The 24,602-nt window shown below is 46.5% G+C and overlaps 1 protein-coding gene across 1 annotated transcript; it reads right to left on the bottom strand.

Annotated features, from left to right (window-relative positions):
* LOC140354806 (long-chain-fatty-acid--CoA ligase 1-like) lies at positions 1-22,693 on the bottom strand. Its single transcript, XM_072440036.1, has 20 exons — positions 22,502-22,693; positions 20,250-20,364; positions 18,221-18,285; positions 18,049-18,150; positions 17,812-17,911; positions 16,482-16,657; positions 16,373-16,405; positions 13,699-13,750; positions 13,501-13,574; positions 12,651-12,728; positions 12,022-12,156; positions 6,759-6,893; positions 5,692-5,787; positions 5,531-5,603; positions 3,577-3,665; positions 3,383-3,499; positions 2,890-3,033; positions 1,019-1,123; positions 850-921; positions 1-158 (listed from the first exon to the last, which is right to left on the bottom strand). Exons 1-20 carry the CDS (start codon positions 22,679-22,681, stop codon positions 24-26), a joined length of 2,076 nt encoding a protein of 691 aa, XP_072296137.1. The 5' UTR covers positions 22,682-22,693; the 3' UTR covers positions 1-23.
* Positions 22,694-24,602: the final 1,909 nt, after the last annotated feature.

A 24,602-nucleotide genomic window follows, 5' to 3' on the forward strand; every position in this document is an offset into this window, starting at 1 on the left:
CGTCCGTTGCAGTGTTTCGTCCATCACATCTGAGCATAGAGCTGCTGGATCTGGTCCCTGAAGTACTGGCGCAGCTCGTTCCTTTTGGCCTTCATGGTCGGAGTCAGGAGCCCGCTTTCGATGGAGAACTGCTCCGTGTGGACGTAGATCGACTTCACCTGTGACGTAAACAAGAAGAAAATAAAACCAGCAGCTAATGAAGCCGAGTGTAGTGTATCACGGTGATTATATAGTGTCTCGTGTCTTTGTGTAAAATATAAATATTAAATATTAAGATGAAAAGACCTTGAAACGACTCTTTAAATTACACATTTCACTAAAACACACTTATATTTCACATTTGACTAAACATTTTGACCGTTTGTCCCAGTTTGACAATTTTTGTAAAGTTTATAATTGTACTTCCTGATTGGACGTGAGCACAAATATGACACAGGTAGAGGTGATTCCACAGCTGTTACCATAGCAACCAGACTGTAAACAAGAGCTAGACTCCACATAAACGACACAACAGTTCTGACCTGACACACAATAACACCATAAAACACCTTTATTTAGTCCAACCATGGTTTAAACTGTCTGTGTCGCACGCTGATGACATCACAGAGGGATTCAGCTTATTTCCTGTCATTTTAAACTCATTTTTTTCAATTTTCTTCACAAACTGCGACTTAACAGAAGTAAAACTATGATAAATATTTACCACAGGTTCTGCACTACCAAACTGAGTCATAATTAAACCATGTTATGTCATATATAGACTTTAAATTAGGGTTTTGTGCGCGTTTGAGCGTCAGAGGGTGACTGTGTGTGAAGAGAGGAGCGTTTCTTCTCGAGTGAGTGATTTACCTGCTCAAAAGACTTCAGACCCGCCTCTTTGCCCAGTCGCACCATGTCCTCCAAGATGGCCGCCTTGACTTCCTGTGCAGAAACACTCACGTTAACCATCTGCAGGAAGTGTGTGAGCGTTTGTAAAAAGTAAACTCTGTGGAGCGGCGTCCTGGTTTGGACGATTTACCGTTTTACTGCACAAGTCCAGGAAGGTTCCTCCCAGTCCCAGAGACTTCTTCACCCAGTTACAGAGGAAGTCCTGGTCTGGAACCACCACGGCCACTAACGAGGCCTGGAACAAACACAACAACAACTAATTATAATTATTGTTTATTATGATTATTTTTTATTATTTAATTATTATTATTTAATTATTATTATTATTTATACATTTAAAGGCGCAATGGACGATTTTTCGGCGATTTGAGAACGCAGGCGGAAGTGCACATGCCCCTCCCCCATGTGGACTGATACAACACACACGTGCGTTTGTTTATTAGCGCAACGGATCGCATCGCATCTCTCATCTCCCATAGATTTCTGTCCACTTCTGCGTCAGCTCGAACTGTCTTTCTCTGTCTTCATTTTGCCCCGTACACTGAGGGAACTATATTATGATAGATCCATGCGCTTAGGCACGCGAAACGTGGGGACGAACCGTACGCGGCTGCAGGTGAGCGGTAGGTGCGTTTTATGATTGATACGTGGCAGGACAAATGATTTATCCACGCCACGAGGAAATTTGATAAAAAATTTGCTGAAAAAAATTGTCCATTCCACCATTAAATTATTATCATTTATAACATTTAAATTATTATTTATTATTATGTATTATGCATTATTAATTATTATAGTGTATTTACTATTATTATTATAATATTATTTTTATTTATTTATTAATCATTATCATTATTTTTTATTTACAATTCATTTTTATTTATTATTACTACTACTACTACTGTATATTATTGTTTACCACCACAAACCCAAAGTAAATATCAGGCCGACTAAAACACATTGAAATACTGGTGGGGCAGAGCAAAATAATGTCTGTTTGCCGTAACCCGACCGAGCCGTCAAAATTATAGCCGACTGAAAAATAAATATCAGCATTTTGTCAAAATTATGCCAAATTCTTTTATTTTTCTTATATTTCGCCGACCCACTGACCGTTTTTTTCAAAAAAGCGCCGTGTTGAATAATTTTGTATCACTGGAACCCGCTAAAAATATTACGAAGCCGAAAAAGAAATGAAAATGAAACTTAACACGAGCGGAGAACGTTCAACTCATTGTCTGTTGAAGCCTGACCCCTGGCGGTCACTGCGTGTCACTGGCAGAATAAAAAAAAAACGGGATTTGACAGTGGCTGAAATATGCAGAATTTGTCATATATAATGACCAAGACGTCGACGATACGACATGAAAACGGCCAAAAAATAACATCATTTTCCTGTACAAAAATAGTTTATTAGGTGGACTTTTTCATTTTTTTGTTTTGTACATTTACGGTAGCATCTCTTTTAATAAATGATAATATTAACTTAATTTCATAGGCAAATTATCATTAAATTCTATATAAAAAATATAATTTTTTTATGCTTTAAAGTAAAAATAAAAAAATAAATAATTTACCTTCCTACCTACCCACTTGAAAAAAATTGGTAGGGCTACACCAAACATACAATTCATTTTTGATCTTTTTTTTGCCTTCAAAGTAAAAAAAAAAAAAGAATTTACCTACCTACCTACCCACTTGAAATGGTGGGTCGGGTTACAGCAAACAGACAATTTATTTGGGGCAGCCTGGTGTTTTCTTGTTTATTTTCCTTTTTGTCTGTTTTTCTTCTGATGTATCCATGGCGTTTAGTACTTTTGGTTTTTGTGTGTGTGAAAGGTGAAGAGTGGGGTGTAAATATGTATTTGTTTTGTGGCTGTATTGTTGTATTTGTGTGATATTTCTAATATTCTATTGTCGTTAAAACAAAACTGTAAATTCCAGCCGGTTTCCCGCGGTCACAAGCGGCGGCGGGCGTGTCACGGGCGTGTCTCGTGTCACCTGCAGACTGTCTCCGTGGACGAACACTTGGACCAGAGCGTCGCTCCGTCCGTAAACGTTCTCGATCTTCTCGGGGGCGATGTACTCGCCCTGAGCCAGCTTGAAAATGTGCTTCTTCCTGTCCACGATCTTCAGAGTCCCGTTCTGTCCAAGCCAAAGACAAATAAAATGACAAAATAAAATAATAAATATAAATAAATATAGATGAATACAAATAAATAAACAAATAAATATAAATAAATACAAATAGATTTAAATAAATATAAATAGATAAATATACATAAATACATGTAAATAAATAAATATAAATGTAAATATAAATAAATATAAAATACATGTAAATAAATCAATATAAATAAATGTAAATAAACAAATAAATATAAATAAATAAATGTAAATATAAATAAACATACACATAAATAAATATAAATATAAATAAATATTACATAGTCTAAAATAGTCTAAATTCCGTCATAATAAATATAGATTTTACTGGAAGCCATTTGCCGATGTCTCCGGTGTGAACCCAGCCGTCCTCGTCGATGGTCTCTTTGGTTTTCTCGGGGTCATTCAGGTACCCTTTAAACACGTTAGCCCCTTTAACGCAGACCTAGAAAGTGACAGAGAACGCCCGTTTAGAGAAGAACATGACGACAGCGTTTAAAGTGGAATGTGGAGCGTTCAGACCTCTCCTTCTCCGTTTGCTGCCAGATAATTCATCTCAGACACGTCCACCAGCTTCACAGAGTTACACGGAAGAGGAGCTCCAACGTGACCTGGACCAGAGTGACCGCAGAGTGAGACCAGAGTGAGACTAGAGTGAGACCAGAGTGAGACCAGAATGAGGCCAGAGTGAGACCAGAGTGAGACCAGAGTGACCGCAGAGTGAGACCAGAATGAGACCAGAATGAGACCAGAGTGAGACCAGAGTGAGACCAGAATGAGGCCAGAGTGAGACCAGAGTGAGACCAGAGTGACCGCAGAGTGAGACCAGAGTGACCGCAGAGTGAGACCAGAATGAGACCAGAATGAGACCAGAGTGAGACCAGAGTTAGACCAGAATGAGACCAGAGTGACCGCAGAGTGAGACCAGAGTGACCGCAGAGTGAGACCAGAGTGAGACCAGAGTGACCGCAGAGTGAGACCAGAATGAGACCAGAGTGAGACCAGAGTGAGACCAGAGTGACCGCAGAGTGAGACCAGAGTGACCACAGAGTGAGACCAGAGTGAGACCAGAGTGACCGCAGAGTGAGACCAGAGTGAGACCAGAGTGACCGCAGAGTGAGACCAGAATGAGACCAGAGTGAGACCAGAGTGAGACCAGAGTGACCACAGAGTGAGACCAGAGTGAGACCAGAGTTAGACCAGAGTGAGATCAGAGTTAGACCAGAGTGACCGCAGAGTGAGATCAGAGTTAGACCAGAGTGACCGCAGAGTGAGATCAGAGTTAGACCAGAGTGACCGCAGAGTGAGATCAGAGTTAGACCAGAGTGAGATCAGAGTTAGACCAGAGTGACCGCAGAGTGAGACCAGAGTGACCGCAGAGTGAGACCAGAGTGAGACCAGAGTGAGACCAGAGTGAGACCAGAGTGAGACCAGAGTGACCGCAGAGTGAGACCAGAGTGAGACCAGAGTGAGACCAGAGTGACCGCAGAGTGAGATCAGAGTTAGACCAGAGTGACCGCAGAGTGAGATCAGAGTTAGACCAGAGTGAGATCAGAGTTAGACCAGAGTGACCGCAGAGTGAGACCAGAGTGACCGCAGAGTGAGACCAGAGTGAGACCAGAGTGAGACCAGAGTGAGACCAGAGTGAGACCAGAGTGACCGCAGTGTAAGTGATGTTACAATGAGATCTCCTCATTTAAGTAATCTAACGATGAAGGGCCCTAAATGTGACATTACTCTGTCTAAAACCTGCTGAGCCTGTAGTTTAGATTTCTACAAACGTTCTGAAATGTAAGGGATTCTTGTCTTTTCTGCACCAGGAGCAGAGGACAGCTTCTGGGGCCAGTGTCGTCGTGTGGGGCCAGTGTCGTCGTGTGGGGCCAGTGTCGTCGTGTGGGGCCAGTGTCGTCGTGTGGGGCCAGTGTCGTCGTGTGGGGCCAGTGTCGTCGTGTGGGGCCAGTGTCGTCGTGTGGGGCCAGTGTCGTCGTGTGGGGCCAGTGTCGTTGTGGGCCCCTGGTGGCGGTTCGGTGTCTGGGCCCTGTGTCTGCAGACTCTCTCTGATGGTGCCTTCTCCACTGGTTCATTGGTACTCAGGCCTCATGTTCATCATCTTAATGTGTTTTAAATCAACTGGACTTTTAACGAGATCTTTTTCAAATGTTCCTTAAGTCTTTTTCCCTCTGTAACTTCTACCCTGCATCGCTGTGAATGTAAACGCAGATTTTAGATGATTATTGTCTCGGAGCATGTTTACCGTATTTTCAGCACTATAAGGCGTACTGTCAATGAATGGTCAATTTTTGATCATTTTTTATATATAACGCGCAGCTTTTATTGCTATAGGGTGCACTGTTGTTTTTTGAGAAAATTAAAAAGCTTGTAAGTGCGCCCTATAGTGCAGAAAATATGGTAGGTTGAGTTTTAAAAGGCACTTTATAAGACATGAGAACAGAGATGATGATTGTTTGAAAAGCACCTGCGCTCCAGTCCCCGGGCATGGTCAGCGTGCAGCCGGCCGTGCACTCCGTCTGTCCGTAGCCTTCATAAAACTGGACACAAAGAAAAGTCTCGTCGTTCGACCCGTTGTTGTCGTCGTTGTTACTCTGACTGTGAGGTGAGAGAGTGAGTGTTGGTTACCTGGCAACCCATGGCAGCTCTGACGAAAGAGAGGACCGTGGGAGAGACCGGAGCGGCTCCCGTCAGCATGAGGCGCACGCACCCGCCCATGCTGGCCTGTAGGGGGCAGCACACTGCAGTGAGACAGGCCGTACACGCGCCCTCTGCTGGCCACGTTACAAAACTACAAGAAAACTAGAAATCCCTTCTGTTCCAGCTGCGAGTCTGGACTCGCAGCTGGACTAAACACACTGCAAAATACATACATTACCAGATTTAAATCTAAATGTCAAGAAAACGTCTTCAGATTTTACCGATTATACATTTATTTGTCAAAATTCGGTCAAATCTCCATCTAGAATCCTCTAGTCGCCATATTCCAACTTTTATTTGGTTGATAGTCTGTTTAAAAAGAGAGTACTGTATTTTCCGGACTATAAGTGGCACCTTTTTTCATAGTTTTGGCCGGGGTGCAACTTATACTTATATTTGTTTTTGTTGTTGTTGTTGTTGTTTTATGGCGGTTGGCATCCAAGTGTTGCATTACCGCCAGACTTTATTCCTCAGACTTTGTCGTTATACTCCAGTGCGACTTATATATGTTTTTTTTCTTCTTTACTATGCATTTTTTAGCTGGTGCCACTTATACTCCAGAAAATACAGTAAAACAGTTGCTCAGGAGTTCTTCTGTTTTAAAGAATAAACACATTTGTGACTATCTGTCAGCTCAAACATGTAAAATTTGAAAAATGGTCTGATATTTTGCAATTTAATTCTGTTTTTGCAAATTAAGAGAATATATTGTAAATTTGATGAAATTGTCAAAAACAAATCGTTTTAATTAGAAACGTACCGAGTCTCTACATAGAAGCTCTGGACTGTAACTCACAGCACATTAGGGATTACGAGTCAGTTTATCATATTTATAACGATTTTGGAGCAAATTGGAAGTTAATTTTAACCTTTTTACATGTGAATACTGCGAGTTTACTGGGGATTTTCAGTATAAAAGCTCGTTTGTGCATCTGGTGAGTGCAGTTCAGAGTCTTCTCCCGTGTCCCGACTCTCGCCTCGAGTTGCGTTCTTACCTGGACTTTGCTAAAGATGAGCCGGTCCCAGATGCTGTCCCTCCTGACCACGCCCCGCTGAAGCTCTGCATCTTTCCTCCGGTACGCCAACCCCAAAACCCAGCGCTTCAGGGCTGAGTTCGCCTGGCCAAAGATCTAAGGGAAAAGAGACATCACGTTAATGACTTCATCGTCTTGAACTTGACGATCGTTTGAGTGAAACGATGAGTTCTGTTGCACTGAGACTTAATCATCATTTTCTCAAAACTATAAATGAATAGACTTCTTCTTCGTTGGTGTTTTATGGCGGTGGTATCCAAGTGTGACATCACCGCCCTCTACTGGAGATGGTCAATTGTATTATTGCAAAAGGGGTGGAGTCCAGAGAAGAGCAGTAATGACGTCATTGAGTCGTCTTCTTCTGTGTTTCGGTTACATCAGCGGTCCCCAAACTTTTTCCTCAAGAGGGACGATCACAAGATTTATTTTCAGGGACCGGAAGGTAGAAGAAGACAAAGAAGAAGTTGAAGAAGAAGTAGAAGAAGTAGAAGAAGAAGGTAGAAGAAGAAGAAGTAGAAGAATTAGAAGTAGAAGATGAAGAAGTAGAAGTAATAGAAAAAGAAGTAGGAGAAGTAGTATCAGCAGCAGCAGTATCAGCAGCAGCAGCAGCAGCAGCAGCAGCAGCAGCAGCAGCAGTAGTAGTAGTAGTAGCAGTAGAAGAACAACTAGTAGAAGTAGTAGAAAAAGAAGTAGAAGTAGAAATAGTAGTAGAAGAAGAAGTAGAAGAAGAACTTTATTATTTCAAGGTTTGGGCATGTTGGCGCTTCGTGGCATCATCGTCATGGTCACTGTACAGAATATGACCGAGAACTCTGACAGAAATAACCACGGCAACGATGATATCATAAGGTAGATGTCATCAGGAGAATCTTTTCTGAACTTCGGTGGTGACGCAACACAAAGACGGTAAACGCACCTCTGCAGTTGGCTGCCGGCCGCCATGACAAGTAACAAGACAACAAAAGCGACAACACGAAGAGGCAACAACACGAAGAGGCAACAGCACGAAGAGGCAACAGCACGAAGAGGCAACAGCACGAAGAGGCAACAGCACGAAGAGGCAACAGCACGAAGAGGCAACAGCACGAAGAGGCAACAGCACGAAGAGGCAACAGCACGAAGAGGCAACAGCACGAAGAGGCAACAGCACGAAGAGGCAACAGCACGAAGAGGCAACAGCACGAAGAGGCAACAGCACGAAGAGGCAACAGCACGAAGAGGCAACAGCACGAAGAGGCAACAGCACGAAGAGGCAACAGCACGAAGAGGCAACAGCACGAAGAGGCAACAGCACGAAGAGGCAACAGCACGAAGAGGCAACAGCACGAAGAGGCAACAGCACGAAGAGGCAACAGCACGAAGAGGCAACAGCACGAAGAGGCAACAACACGAAGACGAAACACTCGATGCGAAATGGCGAATCAGACGCTAAACATTACTTGTTCGCCCGCGGTCACGGAGGCGTTCGAGAGAGCGATGGAGAAGAAAGCCATCCTTCATGCCGCCATCGCCGCCCTCCACGCGCGTTGTGCGAAACGCTTCGACGCAGCGTTTGAGCCCGGCGCCGCGGGCGAGCCGGTCGCACGGCTGGAAGTGGCTTTGCGCAGAGAGTCCGAGCTCGAGGTGGAGAACTTCAGTCTGCAGGATCGCCTTGACGAGAAGGAGGAGGAAAACCTACAGCTCCGTCAGATCCAGAAAAGGCAGAACGAAGATTTCCACGTGGCGAGGGACGTCAGCGCGGCGAAGGCTGGACGATGTTGCGAGTCTGTGTGCCAGCTCCAATCAAAAGATACGGAGCTGGAGGAACAGGAGGACTCGACAGTCAAATCCTACAGGTCCAGAGAGGCTGCAGGAATGAAGGAAATGATGGACGCACTCCTCCAGAACAATGAAGAGCTCACTTCAAAGATCGAGCGCCTGGAGGCGGCCCTCAAAGAGGAACGTGTGTCCAAACAGCAGCAGACTGACCACACCTCTGAGACTGACCACACCTCTGAGACTGACCACACCTCAGAGACTGAGGGAGAATTACAGACGGTCGCGCAGGATCAGAAGCAGCAGACGACGGCTAAATCACAGGAGCAAATGTTAAAAGCCGACATCGTTTGGCTCCAGAGACGCCTGAATGAGGAAGTCCAGTTGAACAACAAGCACAAAGTGTACATTACGAAGCTGAAAGAGGAGCGCAGAGCTTTTCAGGAGCAGCCCAAAACCAACCGCTCCAGCCAGCAACTGCAACAGCAGCAGACGACGGCGGCGGCAGAGTCTCGTCCTCAGCAGGAACGGCCTAACGCTGAGAAACAGAGGCTCCAACAACTCCTCAATCAGGAAATCCAGTCCAAATCGCTTATCAAACGACTGGAAGAGGACAACAAGCGCCTGAAGGAGTCTCTGCAGATTCAGGAAGCGCAGACGTCAAACCCTTCTCGTCAGGGTCAGGTTAAAAAGGAGAAGCGCAAATACGACAGCCTCCAGAAGGATTTCAATACGAAGGTCGAGGAGTGCAAGGCTTTGGAGAGGAAAAACGGCATCCTCATTTGCACTCTTCAAGACCTCAGGAAGGAAAGCGGGAGCCCTGGAGGAGCGTCCGCGAAGAGTCAAGTGGACCGGGCGTGCCAGTGTGAGGAAAGACGCACGGACCAAGAAGAGGTTAAAACGGCCGAACAAGAGCTCCAGGAACAGCTGAAGACGGAAGACCGGGACAAGCTGTACTACAAAAACCACCTGGATGCGGTCTGTGCCGAAATCGAGCGACTCTGTGCCAAGCGCGAGCAGTTCGTCCTCAAGAGCAACCACCTCAAACCTGACATTCGGAGTTCAGAGGAGAAACCGCAACGCGACGCCGACTTGCCTCAGGGTGCGCTCAGAAAGGAGAAGGAGAGATACCAAAACCTCCTGGTGCGTCTGAACCAGAAGCACAAACAGGCTGGAGCGGAGAAGGCGGCTCTGGAGGGTTTGGTCGCAACGCTGACGTCCAAGCTCGACCAGGAGAAACACGACAAGGACAAGACACTCGCTGAAGTGAGGGAGCTCAAACAGACCATGGAGAAAGAGCAAGAGGTGTTCAAATATACAGTGGAGAAATGCTTTACTGCGTATCAGGCGCTCACAGCAAACGCCGTCTAGGTGCCCGAAGAAACGACAACAGTCCCGGAAACCTTTCCCTTAAGGCACTGCAAAAAGACAAAAGGACTACAACGGATTTAGGCCTCACTAGCAGCCGAGCTAGTTATCCATACAGCTAGTCAAGGACTCAGAAACTCCAGAGACAACAGATGCCTTTCGTGATTTTTACTGATGACCCGTATATTTTGAGAAAAGACGATGCTTAAACTAACTCCAAAAAGAGAAGCCAGGAATGAGGAGTCGCCATTTCGACAAACACATGGTTTGAAACAACTACTTCCTGTCTAGAGTTCTTCTTCTACTGACGCTAAAAGGTGTAAATTATAACAACCACTAGATGGCGCATTTTACCAAGAAATAAACATGAGATTACCAAACACAGTAAACATAACAACAACCGATTGGACTGCGCCAACACAGATCACAACTACACTGCGTTTCCAAATTAACATGCAATCTGTGTTTAAATGGCAGAAAAGTAATGTTTTTTTTGTGTCTCAGTGAAATCTATCAGACACCGGGCCATTAGCAAGTCAATTCAAGCGAAAACTACTTAAGAAGGACTTTGTTGGACACGTTTGTGGAGTTCCTGACTGACCACTTTCTTCCATGGTACTAAAAGAACCGTGCTTTACGTAACAAAATCCTTGTCATGCAGGACAATGCACCATCTGCATCACTGGGCAAGAAAGAAACTCATGGTCGGATTCAACAAATGACCATGTTCAGTTCTTTACAACAATAACATGGTTTGAAACTCGGTTGAGCGTCATCATTTGGAACAGTGCGTTTTAAGTTGATTTTAGACAAAAATATGGTCGTCATGGTCCAATAGCATTCTAATTGCACTCAAAATGTATTCATTTTCCAAAGCTCAACATGTTACCCATAGACCCCGCCTGAACCTGTGCAAAACAATTCTAAACTTGAGTTCGTAATGGCCCGTTCACACCGCGGCGTCAAAGCCTCCACTTTACATTCAAAGTCTACGTCTTGGGCGTCCGGCGATTTTGAGGCGCGAATCCTGCGTTTCGAGAATCTGAACGACTCTACGTGATTACGCGCTAGTGACGTGCCTATACATTTCACTAATGGAAGAAAGCTCAAACAACAAAACAAAAATCCTCAAGACAAATGGAGCAAATGATGATACTAAACTCTGCTCTCCTCTGAAGTACCTGGACCCAGACGAGCCCCGGAGCCCATCGACTTTGTAAAGTTAATACACTAAAGCTACTTCCTTCACCTGTTCTGCCATCGCACCAAGAGAACAGCACATGTGTGCTGGACGCCTCGGATGCACGTCCTGGAGGCGTGTTCAGGGCGTGTCCTGGGCGTGTCCGGGCGACTGCCTTCGAATGTACGGGCGTCCGACTCCAGCGCAAATTTGGACGCTGCTGCTTCAGATTTTCTGATATAAATCCACAATCATTTCTTAAGAATAGACAAGTGTTTTTATTATCTCTTGACAGTTCCATCTGCACTCGACTGATTTAAACTGAACTGGAGTCATCTGCCATCTGCCGTCTTCAGAAACCGGGAGGAGGAACTCTCTACTGCCTCTACAGTTCTGAAGAAGTCTGACTACGCTGTCGTCCTACTCCAGTTAGAAAGTCCAAAATTCTCAAGATGTGATCAAAACTGTTCACTTATAGATTGGAGAGTAACTGGCAGAATGTGAGCAGTTTACAGCTCGACCTGAGGACACAGAGCAGACATGGGCCAACAAAAGGAGAGCGCAGTGTATTCAGGTCGGCTGTTCTCTGTCACTCTTTCATCTGTTGTTCTATGTTCCACCAAAGCAAGTTCGAAGCCTGTGAAAATGTGTTCACTGATAACGGCAATAAAACTATTCTGATTCAGATTTGTAAGATTATACTCCAAAAATAAATGAAAAAACATCAAATTGTGTGCTTCTGGGTGAATTTTATTTGCATTTTACCGTGATTTTTTGTCATGATTTTATTTTGTAAATTGTGGTTAATTGTTGCAGCAGATTCGATATTCAGTTTGTCGTGGCAATTATGGACAGTAATTTGTTAATTATGGTCAGTTTTTTTAATATGATTATGATTAACATGGGTCACGTTACTCGTACCTTGTCATACATTCTGTTGAGCAGTCGAGGGACCACGGGGAACACGGTGGGTTTCAACGTGGCGAGGTCGTCCATCAGCAGCCGGATGTCGCCCTGAAAGAACCCGATCTTGGCGCCGTGCACAAACATCACGCCCTGCAACCAAGAGGCAAGAGAGACTTTAACGCAGCGCAAAATTGTCTCTAAACTTTGTCGTGAACTCGCTGCGTCCGAGTACTTTCCACTGCGTAACAGAATACTATGAAACTTCCCTCGCAGAACACAAAACGGGAGTCGTCTTTAGCTTTATTCACGCTCGTTTCATTAACGCCGTTCACGAGGTCTTCTCCCTCTGAGCCTCAGAACACGCTCAGTTTCAAGCGTCCCATATTTGTGTCGCCCAAAGCCAGAGATACTTTTTTTAAGTCGAGAATTTCCGCCTCAAATCGTCGGGGTAAGCTAGAATTTGTTTATTTCTTCATGGCAATTCCCTCTGCTGCCAGTAGACGGGGCACTTCAAAGGTTTCCTCTGGGTACTCAGGTTTCCTCTACCACTAAACACGTGTACAATAGGCTCCTCCCACTGAAAACATGTACAACAGCCTCTGGTTTGATTGGTGTAAAAGGATGAAGGGGTCAGTGGGACATACCTGGACCACTCTCTCGAACATGTGCGCCAGGGGGAGGTACGAGATGTGGGTGTCGCTGGGGGAAATGGGAGCGTCCTTCTGTAAAAGCACAAACACAGACACTCGGTAAAAGAGCGGCCAGTCCACTGCTGGACCTCAAGAGTCTCGCTCAGAGGCTCAAGTCCTGCTCAAGTCCTGGTCGAGTCCTGGTCGAGTCCTGGTCGAGTCCTGGTCGAGTCCTGATTTGAAGTCTTCATTTAGGGGCCGTTCTTGAGGAGTGTTTCTGGTCAGCAGTGGTCATATCTGCAGTGGCCCCGCTCAGTCCCCACTCAGTCCCCCTCCCCACTCGGACTGAGTCCCCACTCAGTCCCAGTCCCCACCCCCGCTCAGTCCCAGTCCCCGCCCCAGTCCCCACTCAGTCCCCCTCCCCACTCGGACTGAGTCCCCACTCAGTCCCAGTCCCCACTCGGACTGAGTCCCCACTCAGTCCGAGTCCCCACTCGGACTGAGTCCCCACTCAGTCCGAGTCCCCACTCAGTCCGAGTCCCCACTCGGACTGAGTCCCCACTCAGTCCGAGTCCCCACTCGGACTGAGTACCCACCCCCGCTCAGTCCCAGTCCCCACCCCCACTCAGTCCCAGTCCCCACCCCCACTCAGTCCCTGTCCCCACTCAGTCCCTGTCCCCACTCAGTCCCTGTCCCCACTCAGTCCCTGTCCCCACTCAGTCCCTGTCCCCACTCAGTCCCTGTCCCCACTCAGTCCCTGTCCCCACTCAGTCCCTGTCCCCACTCAGTCCCTGTCCCCACTCAGTCCCAGTCCCCACTCAGTCCCAGTCCCCACTCAGTCCCAGTTCCAGTTCCAGTCCTTTACCTCTGTGGTTTTGATAAAAGCTGAGCAGTTGGACACGATGTTACAGTGGGTCAACATCGCCCCCTTTGGGTTTCCTGAAAAAAACACAACGTATTGATAAAATTAAAGGAATAATCATTTGATCACATATTGAACATGTATTTATTTTTATGGACTGTCGACTGTTATAAACTTGTTCAAAGCGTTGCCGTGGGTTACCTGTAGTTCCACTGGTGAAACAGATGATGGCCATGTCGTCAGGCTGTGGAGGCTGGAAACAAAGGACCAAATATTTATCAGTAAAAATCAGCACAGTAGAAAAGTGTTGCACTGCGTAACTTTATGGGCTTACTCCGCTTTTGAATTCATCCATGTCACTTACATACACCAATATACTTGAGTCATACATTTAGCATCTTTATTCTTTTCTGTGAAGCACTTGGACAATTATAACTGGTTTATTCCTGGTTTAGTGCAGCTTCAATAGGAAATTCCCGGTCTGGTTTAGTCCCGGTTTAGACCCGGTCTGGTTTAGTCCCGGTTTAGACCCGGTCTGGTTTAGTCCCGGTTTAGACCCGGTCTGGTTTAGTCCCGGTTTACCCGGTCTGGTTTAGTCCCGGTTTAGACCCGGTCTGGTTTAGTCCCGGTTTAGACCCGGTCTGGTTTAGTCCCGGTTTAGACCCGGTCTGGTTTAGTCCCGGTTTGGTTTGGTCCTGGTTTAGTCCCGGTCTGGTTTAGTCCTGGAAGCTTTCAAATTACACATCTCCTCCTACCGTGATGCTCTCCAAGCCGCCAAATCTGCCCACCTCTCCACCCTCATCAACAGCTCCCACCGGAGCCCTCGCACCCTGTTCTCCACCGTCAGCAAGCTGCTCCAGCCACCGGACATCACTCCACCCTCCTCCCCTGACCTCTGCAACTCTTTCCTCCTTGCCTTCAATGACAAAATTTCCAAAATCAACAGCTCCATGACTGCCGTCTCCATTAACTCCATCACCACCCCCACCCCTGCCCCCCCTCCTCTCCCTGACCACCCACCCTTCCCTCCCCTCACCACCTTCTCCTCTGTTAACTCCTCTCATATCATAGACCTCATCACCGCTTCCAAAACCACCACCTGCTCTCTCGACCCCCTCCCAACGACTCTAACCAAGGCCTGCCTCCCTGCTCTCATCCCCCATCTCACCACCCTCTTCAACCAGTCTTTATCCCTCGGCCATGTTCCTTCCATCTACAAACTGGCCTCCATCACCCCCATCCTCAAAAAACCCACCCTAGACTCCGCCAACCTCTCCAACTACCGCCCCATCTCCAACCTGCCGTTCCTCTCAAAAACGCTGGAACGCATCGTCGCCGCCCAACTTCACACCCACCTCCAGTCAAACAACCTCTATGAACCCCTCCAATCTGGCTTCCGCCCACTTCACAGCACTGAAACAGCCCTGGTCAAAGTACTCAACGATCTCCTCACCTCTGCAGACTCCGGGGCCCTCAACATCCTGTTACTACTAGACCTCAGCGCAGCCTTTGACACTATAAACCATTCCATCCTCCTACAAAGGCTGCGCCAACTGGGTGTTGAGGGCTCTGCACTTGACTGGCTGACATCCTACCTCACCAACAGGCAAGAGTTCATTTCCCTCTCCGGTCACTCATCCACCCTCTCCCCAGTAACGCAGGGGGTCCCCCAGGGCTCAGTCCTCGGCCCCCTCCTCTTCATCTGCTACATCTTCCCCCTTGGTCACATCCTCCGCCAACTCAACCTGGACTTTCACTGCTACGCTGACGAAACCCAGATATACCTCACCACCAAATCCACCCAAAACCCTCCCCTCAGCCACATCGAAACCTGCATCTCTACAATAAAATCATGGCTCACTCTCAACTTCCTCAAACTGAACAGTGACAAAACAGAGCTCCTCCTCATTGGCACCAAATCCACTCTCAATAAAACTGGTCCCTTTTCACTCAGCATTGACACCTCGACCATCACCCCCTCTACCCTGGTACGCAATCTCGGTGTCATCATGGACCCCACCCTCTCCTTCACTCCCCATGTCAGCCACATCGTCAAGACCTCATACTTCCACCTCCGCCGCATCGACAAAATCCGACACTGCCTCACCCTCCCCGCTGCTGAATCCCTCATCCACGCCTTCATCTCCTCCCGCCTTGACTACTGCAACTCCCTCCTCACTGGCATCTCCTCCCATTCCCTCCATAGACTCCAAATGGTCCAAAACTCCGCTGCCCGCCTCCTCACCCACACCCGCCTCCTCACCCACACCCGGTCCCGTGATCACATCACTCCCGTTCTCCGCTCTCTCCACTGGCTCCCCATCAAGCAGCGCATAAACTTTAAAATACTCCTCCTCACCTTCAAAGCTCTTCACCACCTTGCCCCCCCCCCTACCTGTCTGACCTCCTCATCCCCCATCGCCCCACCCGAGCTCTCCGATCCTCCTCCTCTCTCACCCTGACTGCACCAACATCCCGACTCAAAACTTTTGGCGACAGAGCATTCTCCCGAACAGCACCCCGACTATGGAACTCCCTCCCCCAACCTGTCCGCCACTCTCCCTCACTCACAACATTCAAATCCCGCCTAAAAACATACCTCTTCACCCAAGCCTATGACCTCCCCTACCCCTAGCCTCCTCTACCCCATTGCCTACTCTTCTACCCCCTGTTACATCCCCATCTTTTTCTCTCTACTTCTTCTGTCTTGTTCATTTTATCTGTATATTAATGTGTATTGTACGTGTTGTCCCCCCCTGTCTGTAAATACCCCCCCCCTTTTTTATTATGTTCAGCGTCTTTGGGTCACTGAAAAGCGCTATATAAATAAAAGTTATTATTATTATTATTATTGGTTTAGTCCCGGTTTACTCACCAGTGGGACTTGATGATTGGCTTTCCCGATGGCCTGCAAAGTGACAGTTTAACATTTAGAGGACTTCAGGAGCATTTGGAGCTTCAGAAACACAGACTGGAGCGCTCACCTCCATCTCCTGCAGACCCACAATCTCCACGCCGGCGTCCCGCCCCCTGCTGACCAGGGCGTCGCCGGGCGTCTGCATCAGGACGATGGTTTTCACGGAGTGCGCCTTGTCGCCGACACAGCCCAGCACCAGGTCCGCCTTCTCCTCCACGTCGCACACGATGGTGGAGATGGAGGCTGCGCACACGGGACACAGCGTTGGAGGCGTCGAATTAATTGTGACTAATGAATTTCACAGTAATTGCACATGAATCACGACTAATTGCACATGAATATGACGGAATTGTACATGGTTAGGTCAGTATTGCGAGTGTTCAGGACTAACAGTGTTTGTTATAAAGTCTGACAGCAGCAGGAAGGAAAGACCTGCGAAACCTTTCCTTGACACAGCGAGGGTGAGGGTAGTCACGCTTAGTCACGCTTAGTCACGATTAATTAGTCACGCTTAGTCGCAATTTGTCACAATTAATTAGTCATAATTAATTAGTCACGCTTAATCACGATTGATTAGACACTATCAATTAGTCACGCTTAGTCACAATGAATTAGTCACGCTTAGTCACGCTTAATTAGTCACGCTTAGTCACAATGAATTAGTCACGCTTAGTCAATGAATTAGTCACGCTTAGTCACGATTGATTAGTCACGCTTAGTCACAATGAATTAGTCACGCTTAGTCACGATTAATTAGTCACGCTTAGTCACGATTGATTAGTCATGATCGATTAGTCAGGTTTAGTCACTATTAATTAGTCCCGCTTAGTCCCGATCGATTAGTCACACTTAGTCACAATTAATTAGTCACGCTTAGGCAAGATTTGTCACGATTAACCGAAATCAAATGCATGTTTTCCCTCTTTTTTTCCGATAAAACGGTTTTAAAATTGCAGCTGTTTCCTTGACTTTTTGTTCCGTACAGTACAGTCTGGCTCACTGTGTTTACTAAAGGGCTTTATGTATGTGTTTTAAAGCAGAACCAAGTAACATTCCACCTTATCGACCTTTACAAGTCCCTGTGATGGTTAAATATGCATTTCCGGAACGTTGGAACCGTCCCGTCGCCTGCTGCCTCGGGGCAAAAAAACACCCTTGTAATATTTCCCCGAAGACAACTCTCCTGAGAAACCCTGACTCTTTTTTAAATATTTGGCAATCTGAAAGGTATTTGTACGTCTTACTACGCTAAAGAAAGAAAAATAAAACTGTATTTTCTGACCATGTATCGGCACAAGAAAGCAGCAGGGGGAGCACTTTCACCGGAGCCACTCGGTTTTGCTTTAACTTCTGAATTGCGCATACTTTTTGCATAATACTGCGTGTGGCCGATGTACCTTTGTCGATGATGTAGAAGATGGCTTCCGTTCCCAGAGTGTCGTAAAGTGGGACCGAGACCAGCGAGTACGTGTAGCAGGCCAGTTCCGCTATCGTCCACTGAAAACAGGAAACCATGACCTTCAAACGCCGTAACCATGCACTTTCCGGAGCACGAACGTTTACTTTTGCCATTACTTTACAAAAGAAACTGTGGCGAAGTCGGCGTTGCGGTAAAATCTGAGCCGTGTTCGTACCTCGGGCCGGTTCTGGGAGAAGATGCCGATGTGCGAGTCGTCCGTTTTGGAGTGTCCTTTGTGCAGGAAGGCGGAGCCCAGGTTCTCGCTTCGCTCGATGACCTGAAAACGCACACGTTCACCGCACTCTGAACGGATAGAAAGGGTTTATGGAAATGGCGGCGGCGCTCACCTCGTTGTAGGACAGCCACTCGTACGGCTGCTTTGGTTTTCTGGAGCCCAAACACGGACCGTTTCCTGGACACGGGAAGAACAAAGTATTTCTATTGCAGACTTCTATTGAGACTTTTTAATACATTTTTAAACAAATAAAGGTTTAGAAAAAGTGACTGAAGGCTTCGAGTTAGAGAATATTCATGAATCAAGTGTATTACTGAGGAAAAGAAAGAAATAGTTTAGTTTTTTGTAATATTTGATTTATTTAAAGGACAAATATTATGCATTATTTGTGTCGTTATTGTCCTTTTAACATGCTCCCGAGTACCTTTAATATGGCGTTTCATGGCAACAACAACAAATTACAACTTTGCCACAGCCTTGGGAGAGTAACTGAGCTTTGGCTCCATCTACTGGCTGCAGAGGGAATTACACAAATTCAAAATCAACTTGCCGGTTTTGGCACACAGTTGTTCTGTGCATTTCTGTCGTATAATCACCATCAGTATGAGATGATTTATGGATTTAAAAACAGAATTTTGAGGCTTGGAGGGTGAGCACTTCTCTAACATGATAGTGTGAATGAAGCTAAATGCTACTCCCGGTATGACAATGTTACAACAGGGTTAAAAGCTCAGAAGGCTACATTTGGCGTAATGTGTGTCCTTTAATGCAGCTGCCTGTGGTATATAAGGCAGTTTAGTGCTGATAACTATTATTGATGATCAGAATATGAATCTGCTTCTCTATTATTTATTGACCAATGGATCTCACTTTCTGTTGGTAAATCAATCGAACGCTTAGTCACGCTTAGGCACAATCGATAAGTCACAATTGGTCATGCTTAGTCATGATCGATTAGTCACAATTAGTCATGATTGATTAGTCACAATTAGTCACGATCGATTTGTCACGCTTAGTCACGATCGATTAGTCACGATTAGTCACAATTGATTAGTCACGCTTAGTCACGATCGCTTAGTCACGATCGCTTAGTCACGATCGCTTAGTCACGATCGATTAGTCACGCTTAGTCACGATCGCTTAGTCACGCTTAGTCACGATCGATTAGTCACGCTTAGTCACGATCGATTAGTCACGCTTAGTCACGATCGATTAGTCACGATCGATTAGTCACAATTAGTCACGATCGATTTGTCACGCTTAGTCACGATCGATTAGTCACGATTAGTCACAATCGATTAGTCACGCTTAGTCACGATCGCTTAGTCACGATCGCTTAGTCACGATCGCTTAGTCACGATCGATTAGTCACGCTTAGTCACGATCGCTTAGTCACGCTTAGTCACGATCGATTAGTCACGCTTAGTCACGATCGATTAGTCACGCTTAGTCACGATCGATTAGTCACGATCGATTAGTCACAATTAGTCACGATCGATTAGTCACGCTTAGTCACGATAGCTTAGTCACGATCGATGAGTCACGCTTAGTCACGATAGCTTAGTCACGATAGCTTAGTCACGATCTCTTAGTCACGATCGCTTAGTCACGATCGCTTAGTCACGATCGCTTAGTCACGATCGCTTAGTCACGATCGCTTAGTCACGATCGCTTAGTCACGATCGCTTAGTCACGATCGATTAGTCACGATCGATTAGTCACGATCGATTAGCCACGCTTAGTCACGATCGCTTAGTCACGCTTAGTCACGATCGCTTAGTCACGATCGCTTAGTCATGATCGCTTAGTCACGCTTAGTCACGATCGCTTAGTCACGCTTAGTCACGGTCGCTTAGTCACGGTCGCTTAGTCACGGTCGCTTAGTCACGGTCGCTTAGTCACGGTCGCTTAGTCACGGTCGCTTAGTCACGCCTTATTGAAAAGTAAATTAAAACTCTGTGGCGGACCGCAATGAAAAACACAAATACAATTCTTGGACCTAAAGTCAAAGGAGCAGCAGTAAGAATAGAATAATAGTTGTAATAATGAAAGTAACCTAGTAAGGAATAAAGTAGTCACAGAAGGTTTTCATGTGTTTGAGTTGGGGATGAATGTATAGAATATCCTGACGTAGAACTCACCCGAGACTCGAGCTCCTCTCAGGACAAACTCGTACATGGTTTTGGCGTCGTGGTAAAAGTGTGTCATGTGCTCGTCTCCGTCACTAAGCGCCGAGCGACGGGACAAGTCTTCTCCCTGGAACAGACGGAGAATCAGCCTCAGAGATGTTCACATCAGCAGACAAACACCACCACGTGTACATCACATCTATCTCCGGTTCAATACAAGATTAGAAATGTTCATATACTTGTATTTATTTTTACAGTAATATACCATATTTTCCAGACTATAAGTCGCACCAGCCAAAAAATGCATACCGGCAATAGAGAAAAAGAAAAACATAAGTCTCACTGGAGTATAAGTCGCATTTTTGGGGAAATGTATTTGATAAAATCCAAGACCAAGAACAGACGTTTCACCTTGAAATGCAGTTTAAAATAATAAGATAAGATAAGATATTCCTTTATTGTCCCATATGGGGAAATTTCATTGATGCAACGCAGGTAGATACAGAGGTAGATAACAGATGAGAGAACATGGTGAATAGGTGTACGTATGCTAACGCTAACACCTTCAGCTACATGACGTATGCTAACGCTAACACCTTTAGCTACATGACGTATGCTAACGCTAACACCTTCAGCTACATGACGTATGCTAACGCTAACACCTTCAGCTACATGACGTATGCTAACGCTAACACCTTCAGCTACATGACGTATGCTAACGCTAACACCTTCAGCTACATGCCGTATGCTAACGCTAACACCTTCAGCTACATGCCGTATGCTAACGCTAACACCTTCAGCTACATGACGTATGCTAACGCTAACACCTTCAACAACATGACGTATGCTAGCGCTAACACCTTCAGCTACATGACGTATGCTAACGCTAACACCTTCAACAACATGACGTATGCTAACGCTAACACCTTCGGCTACATGAGGCACAGACAGAACTGTGGTAAGTGTCTGGTATGTTAACGTAACATGAACAGTTATTCAGATAACTATAGCATAAAGAACATGCTAACAAGTTTAGCAAAGCATCAGTTTTACCCCAAATCACTAAATCCATTGAATTCTTCTTCCTCTGTGTCACTTCTAAACAACTCCACAAACTCCAGAGGAAGAGGAAGTGCAGATTCTTCTTCTGCGTCGCTTAGAGCCTAGAGCGCCCTCTTGTGGTTGTCGGTGTGAAAATAACGACTAATATCACATATAAGTTGCTCTGGAGTATAAGTCGCTCCCCGGCCAAAACCATGAAAAAAGAAGACTTATAGTCCGGAAAATACGGTAATGATTCAAATATCTATCAAGTAAATTATTTAATATACATTATCTCTGAATTGGCGTCTCATAAATAGAAGTTACTCTCGATTAACGTTTTACCCAAAAGTGCTCTTTCAACTCATTAAACAAACAATCGTGAGCTTTTTATGAACCTAATTTAAACCTTATTATTATTAAAGGCTATCTTATCTTATTATTAGGAGTGGTTAAACAGTTACGGTGTGTTCAAAGAAATGAGTGCACAGTGCGAAATGACATTAAGCGCTGATAAGAGCTGGGTTTAAATGTGAAGCTTAAACAGAATCATATTGTTAAAACATAAATTGCAAGTCTAATTAGAAATATGAAAAAATGCAACAAATAAGTGTTAAAACCCAACACGACCCAATATAAAACAGGGTACAGTGATCCCTCGTTTATCGCGGGGGTTACGTTCCAAGAAGAACCCGCGGGAGTCAAAATCTGCAAAGTAGAAACCTTTATTTTTTTACAGTTATTATACAATGAAATACTCCATAAAACATTGAAAGCAAGGAACAAAACCTTCTTACAGGCCCAAGCATTTGTTTAACAAATAAAAGTACTGTATAAACGTTTGTATTGTACTCTCACCGGCCTCTCCCGCAGCTCACACGCGCGCTCTCACCGGCCTCGCAAACTTCAATTTGGCAAGCGGTTTTACGTACGTGTACATATTAATCCATAACGTTGTTGACACACAGGTAGAGAAGACGCGGAGAGACTGTTTAGCCAATCAGAATGCAGAACACAATGCATGATGAAAATCCGCGAAGCAGCGAGACCGTGAAAGATATAGCGACGGATCACTGTACACACACAGGGTCGCGCACACAGGGTCGCACACTCACGGTCGCACACTCACGGTCGCACACTCACGGTCGCACAAAGGTTTCAGTCCATCGTTGTCTACTCCTCTGCCTGAACCGCCTCGTCAAACTGACATTTACTGAACTCACCTCGATTGACTGCATCTGGAGGTCGCAGGGCGGTGGGAGGGGCTTGGGCCGGGTCGCCAGGAAGTAGGCCATGGCCACCGCCCCGACGCTGACGAGAGCCGGGGCGGAGAACGAGCGGAGATACTGCGCGATCTCATCCAGATCTGGCAACCGCAGCTTCTGTAGGAACTCCTGATTCATGTTGTGTTTGTGTCAAGAACCTGAGGAAACAAACATGGAGGCTTTAAGTACAATGAAAGAGGAATAACGACACGCTGAAGATCTGTGTGAGGAACCACGACACGCTGAGGATCCGTGTGAGGAACCACGACACGCTGAGGATCCGTGTGAGGAACAACGACACGCTGAAGGTCCGTGTGAGGAACAACGACACGCTGAAGATCCGTGTGAGGAACAACGAGACGCTGAAGGTCCGTGTGAGGAACAACGACACGCTGAAGATCTGTGTGAGGAACAACGACACGCTGAAGATCCGTGTGAGGAACAACGACACGCTGAAGATCCGTGTGAGGAACAACGAGACGCTGAAGGTCCGTGTGAGGAACAACGACACGCTGAAGATCCGTGTGAGGAACAACGACACGCTGAAGATCCGTGTGAGGAACAACGAGACGCTGAAGGTCCGTGTGAGATAAGATAAGATGGAACGACGACACGCTGAAGGTCTGTGTGAGGAACGACGACACGATGAAGATCTGTGTGAGGAACGACGACACGCTGAAGATCTGTGTGTGGAACGACGACACGCTGAAGATCTGTGAGGAACGACGACACGCTGAAGATCTGTGAGGAACGACGACACGCTGAAGATCTGTGTGAGGAACGACGACACGCTGAAGGTCTGTTTGAGGAACGACGACACGCTGAAGATCTGTGAGGAACAACGACACGCTAAAGGTCTGTGTGAGGAACGACGACACGCTGTAGGTCTGTGTGAGGAACAACGACACGCTGAAGGTCTGTGTGAGGAACAACGACACGCTGAAGGTCTGTGTGAGGAACGACGACACGCTGAAGATCTGTGAGGAACGACGACACGCTGAAGATCTGTGTGAGGAACGACGACACGCTGAAGATCTGTGTGAGGAACGACGACACGCTGAAGGTCTGTGTGAGGAACGACGACACGCTGAAGATCCGTGTGAGGAACGACGACACGCTGAAGGTCTGTGAGGAACGACGACACGCTGAAGGTCTGTTTGAGGAACGACGACACGCTGAAGATCTGTGTGAGGAACGACGACACGCTGAAGGTCTGTGTGAGGAACGACGACACGCTGAAGGTCTGTGTGAGGAACAACGACACGCTGAAGGTCTGTGTGAGGAACAACGACACGCTGAAGGTCTGTGTGAGGAACAACGACACGCTGAAGGTCTGTGAGGAACAACGACACGCTGAAGGTCTGTGAGGAACAACGACACGCTGAAGGTCTGTGTGAGGAACAACGACACGCTGAAGGTCTGTGAGGAACAACGACACGCTGAAGGTCTGTGTGAGGAACAACGACACGCTGAAGGTCTGTGTGAGGAACAACGACACGCTGAAGGTCTGTGAGGAACAACGACACGCTGAGAGCGCTCGGGCTGTACTGCGGAGGATACGAACAGCGTGAGAACTGGAAGAACTGGCCTTAAATGCTGCCGTCGGAATATCAAGTGACACGGTTCGTCGCTCCAGCTTGTACAGAACGCGCTGGGTTTGTCGCTCCAGCTTGTACAGAACGCGCTGAGTTTGTCGCTCCAGCTTGTACAGAACGCGCTGGGTTTGTCGCTCCAGCTTGTACAGAACGCGCTGGGTTTGTCGCTCCAGCTTGTACAGAACGCGCTGGGTTTGTCGCTCCAGCTTGTACAGAACGCGCTGAGTTTGTCGCTCCAGCTTGTACAGAACGCGCTGGGTTTGTCGCTCCAGCTTGTACAGAACGCGCTGGGTTCGTCGCTCCAGCTTGTACAGAACGCGCTCGGTTCGTCGCTCCAGCTTGTACAGAACGCGCTGGGTTTGTCGCTCCAGCTTGTACAGAACGCGCTCGGTTCGTCGCTCCAGCTTGTACAGAACGCGCTGGGTTTGTCGCTCCAGCTTGTACAGAACGCGCTGAGTTTGTCG

The sequence above is a fragment of the Eucyclogobius newberryi genome, unplaced genomic scaffold (assembly GCF_026437365.1).
Source record: "Eucyclogobius newberryi isolate DKJ021-1_F unplaced genomic scaffold, fEucNew1.0.hap1 SCAF_11, whole genome shotgun sequence".
Lineage (NCBI taxonomy): Eukaryota > Metazoa > Chordata > Actinopteri > Gobiiformes > Gobiidae > Eucyclogobius > Eucyclogobius newberryi.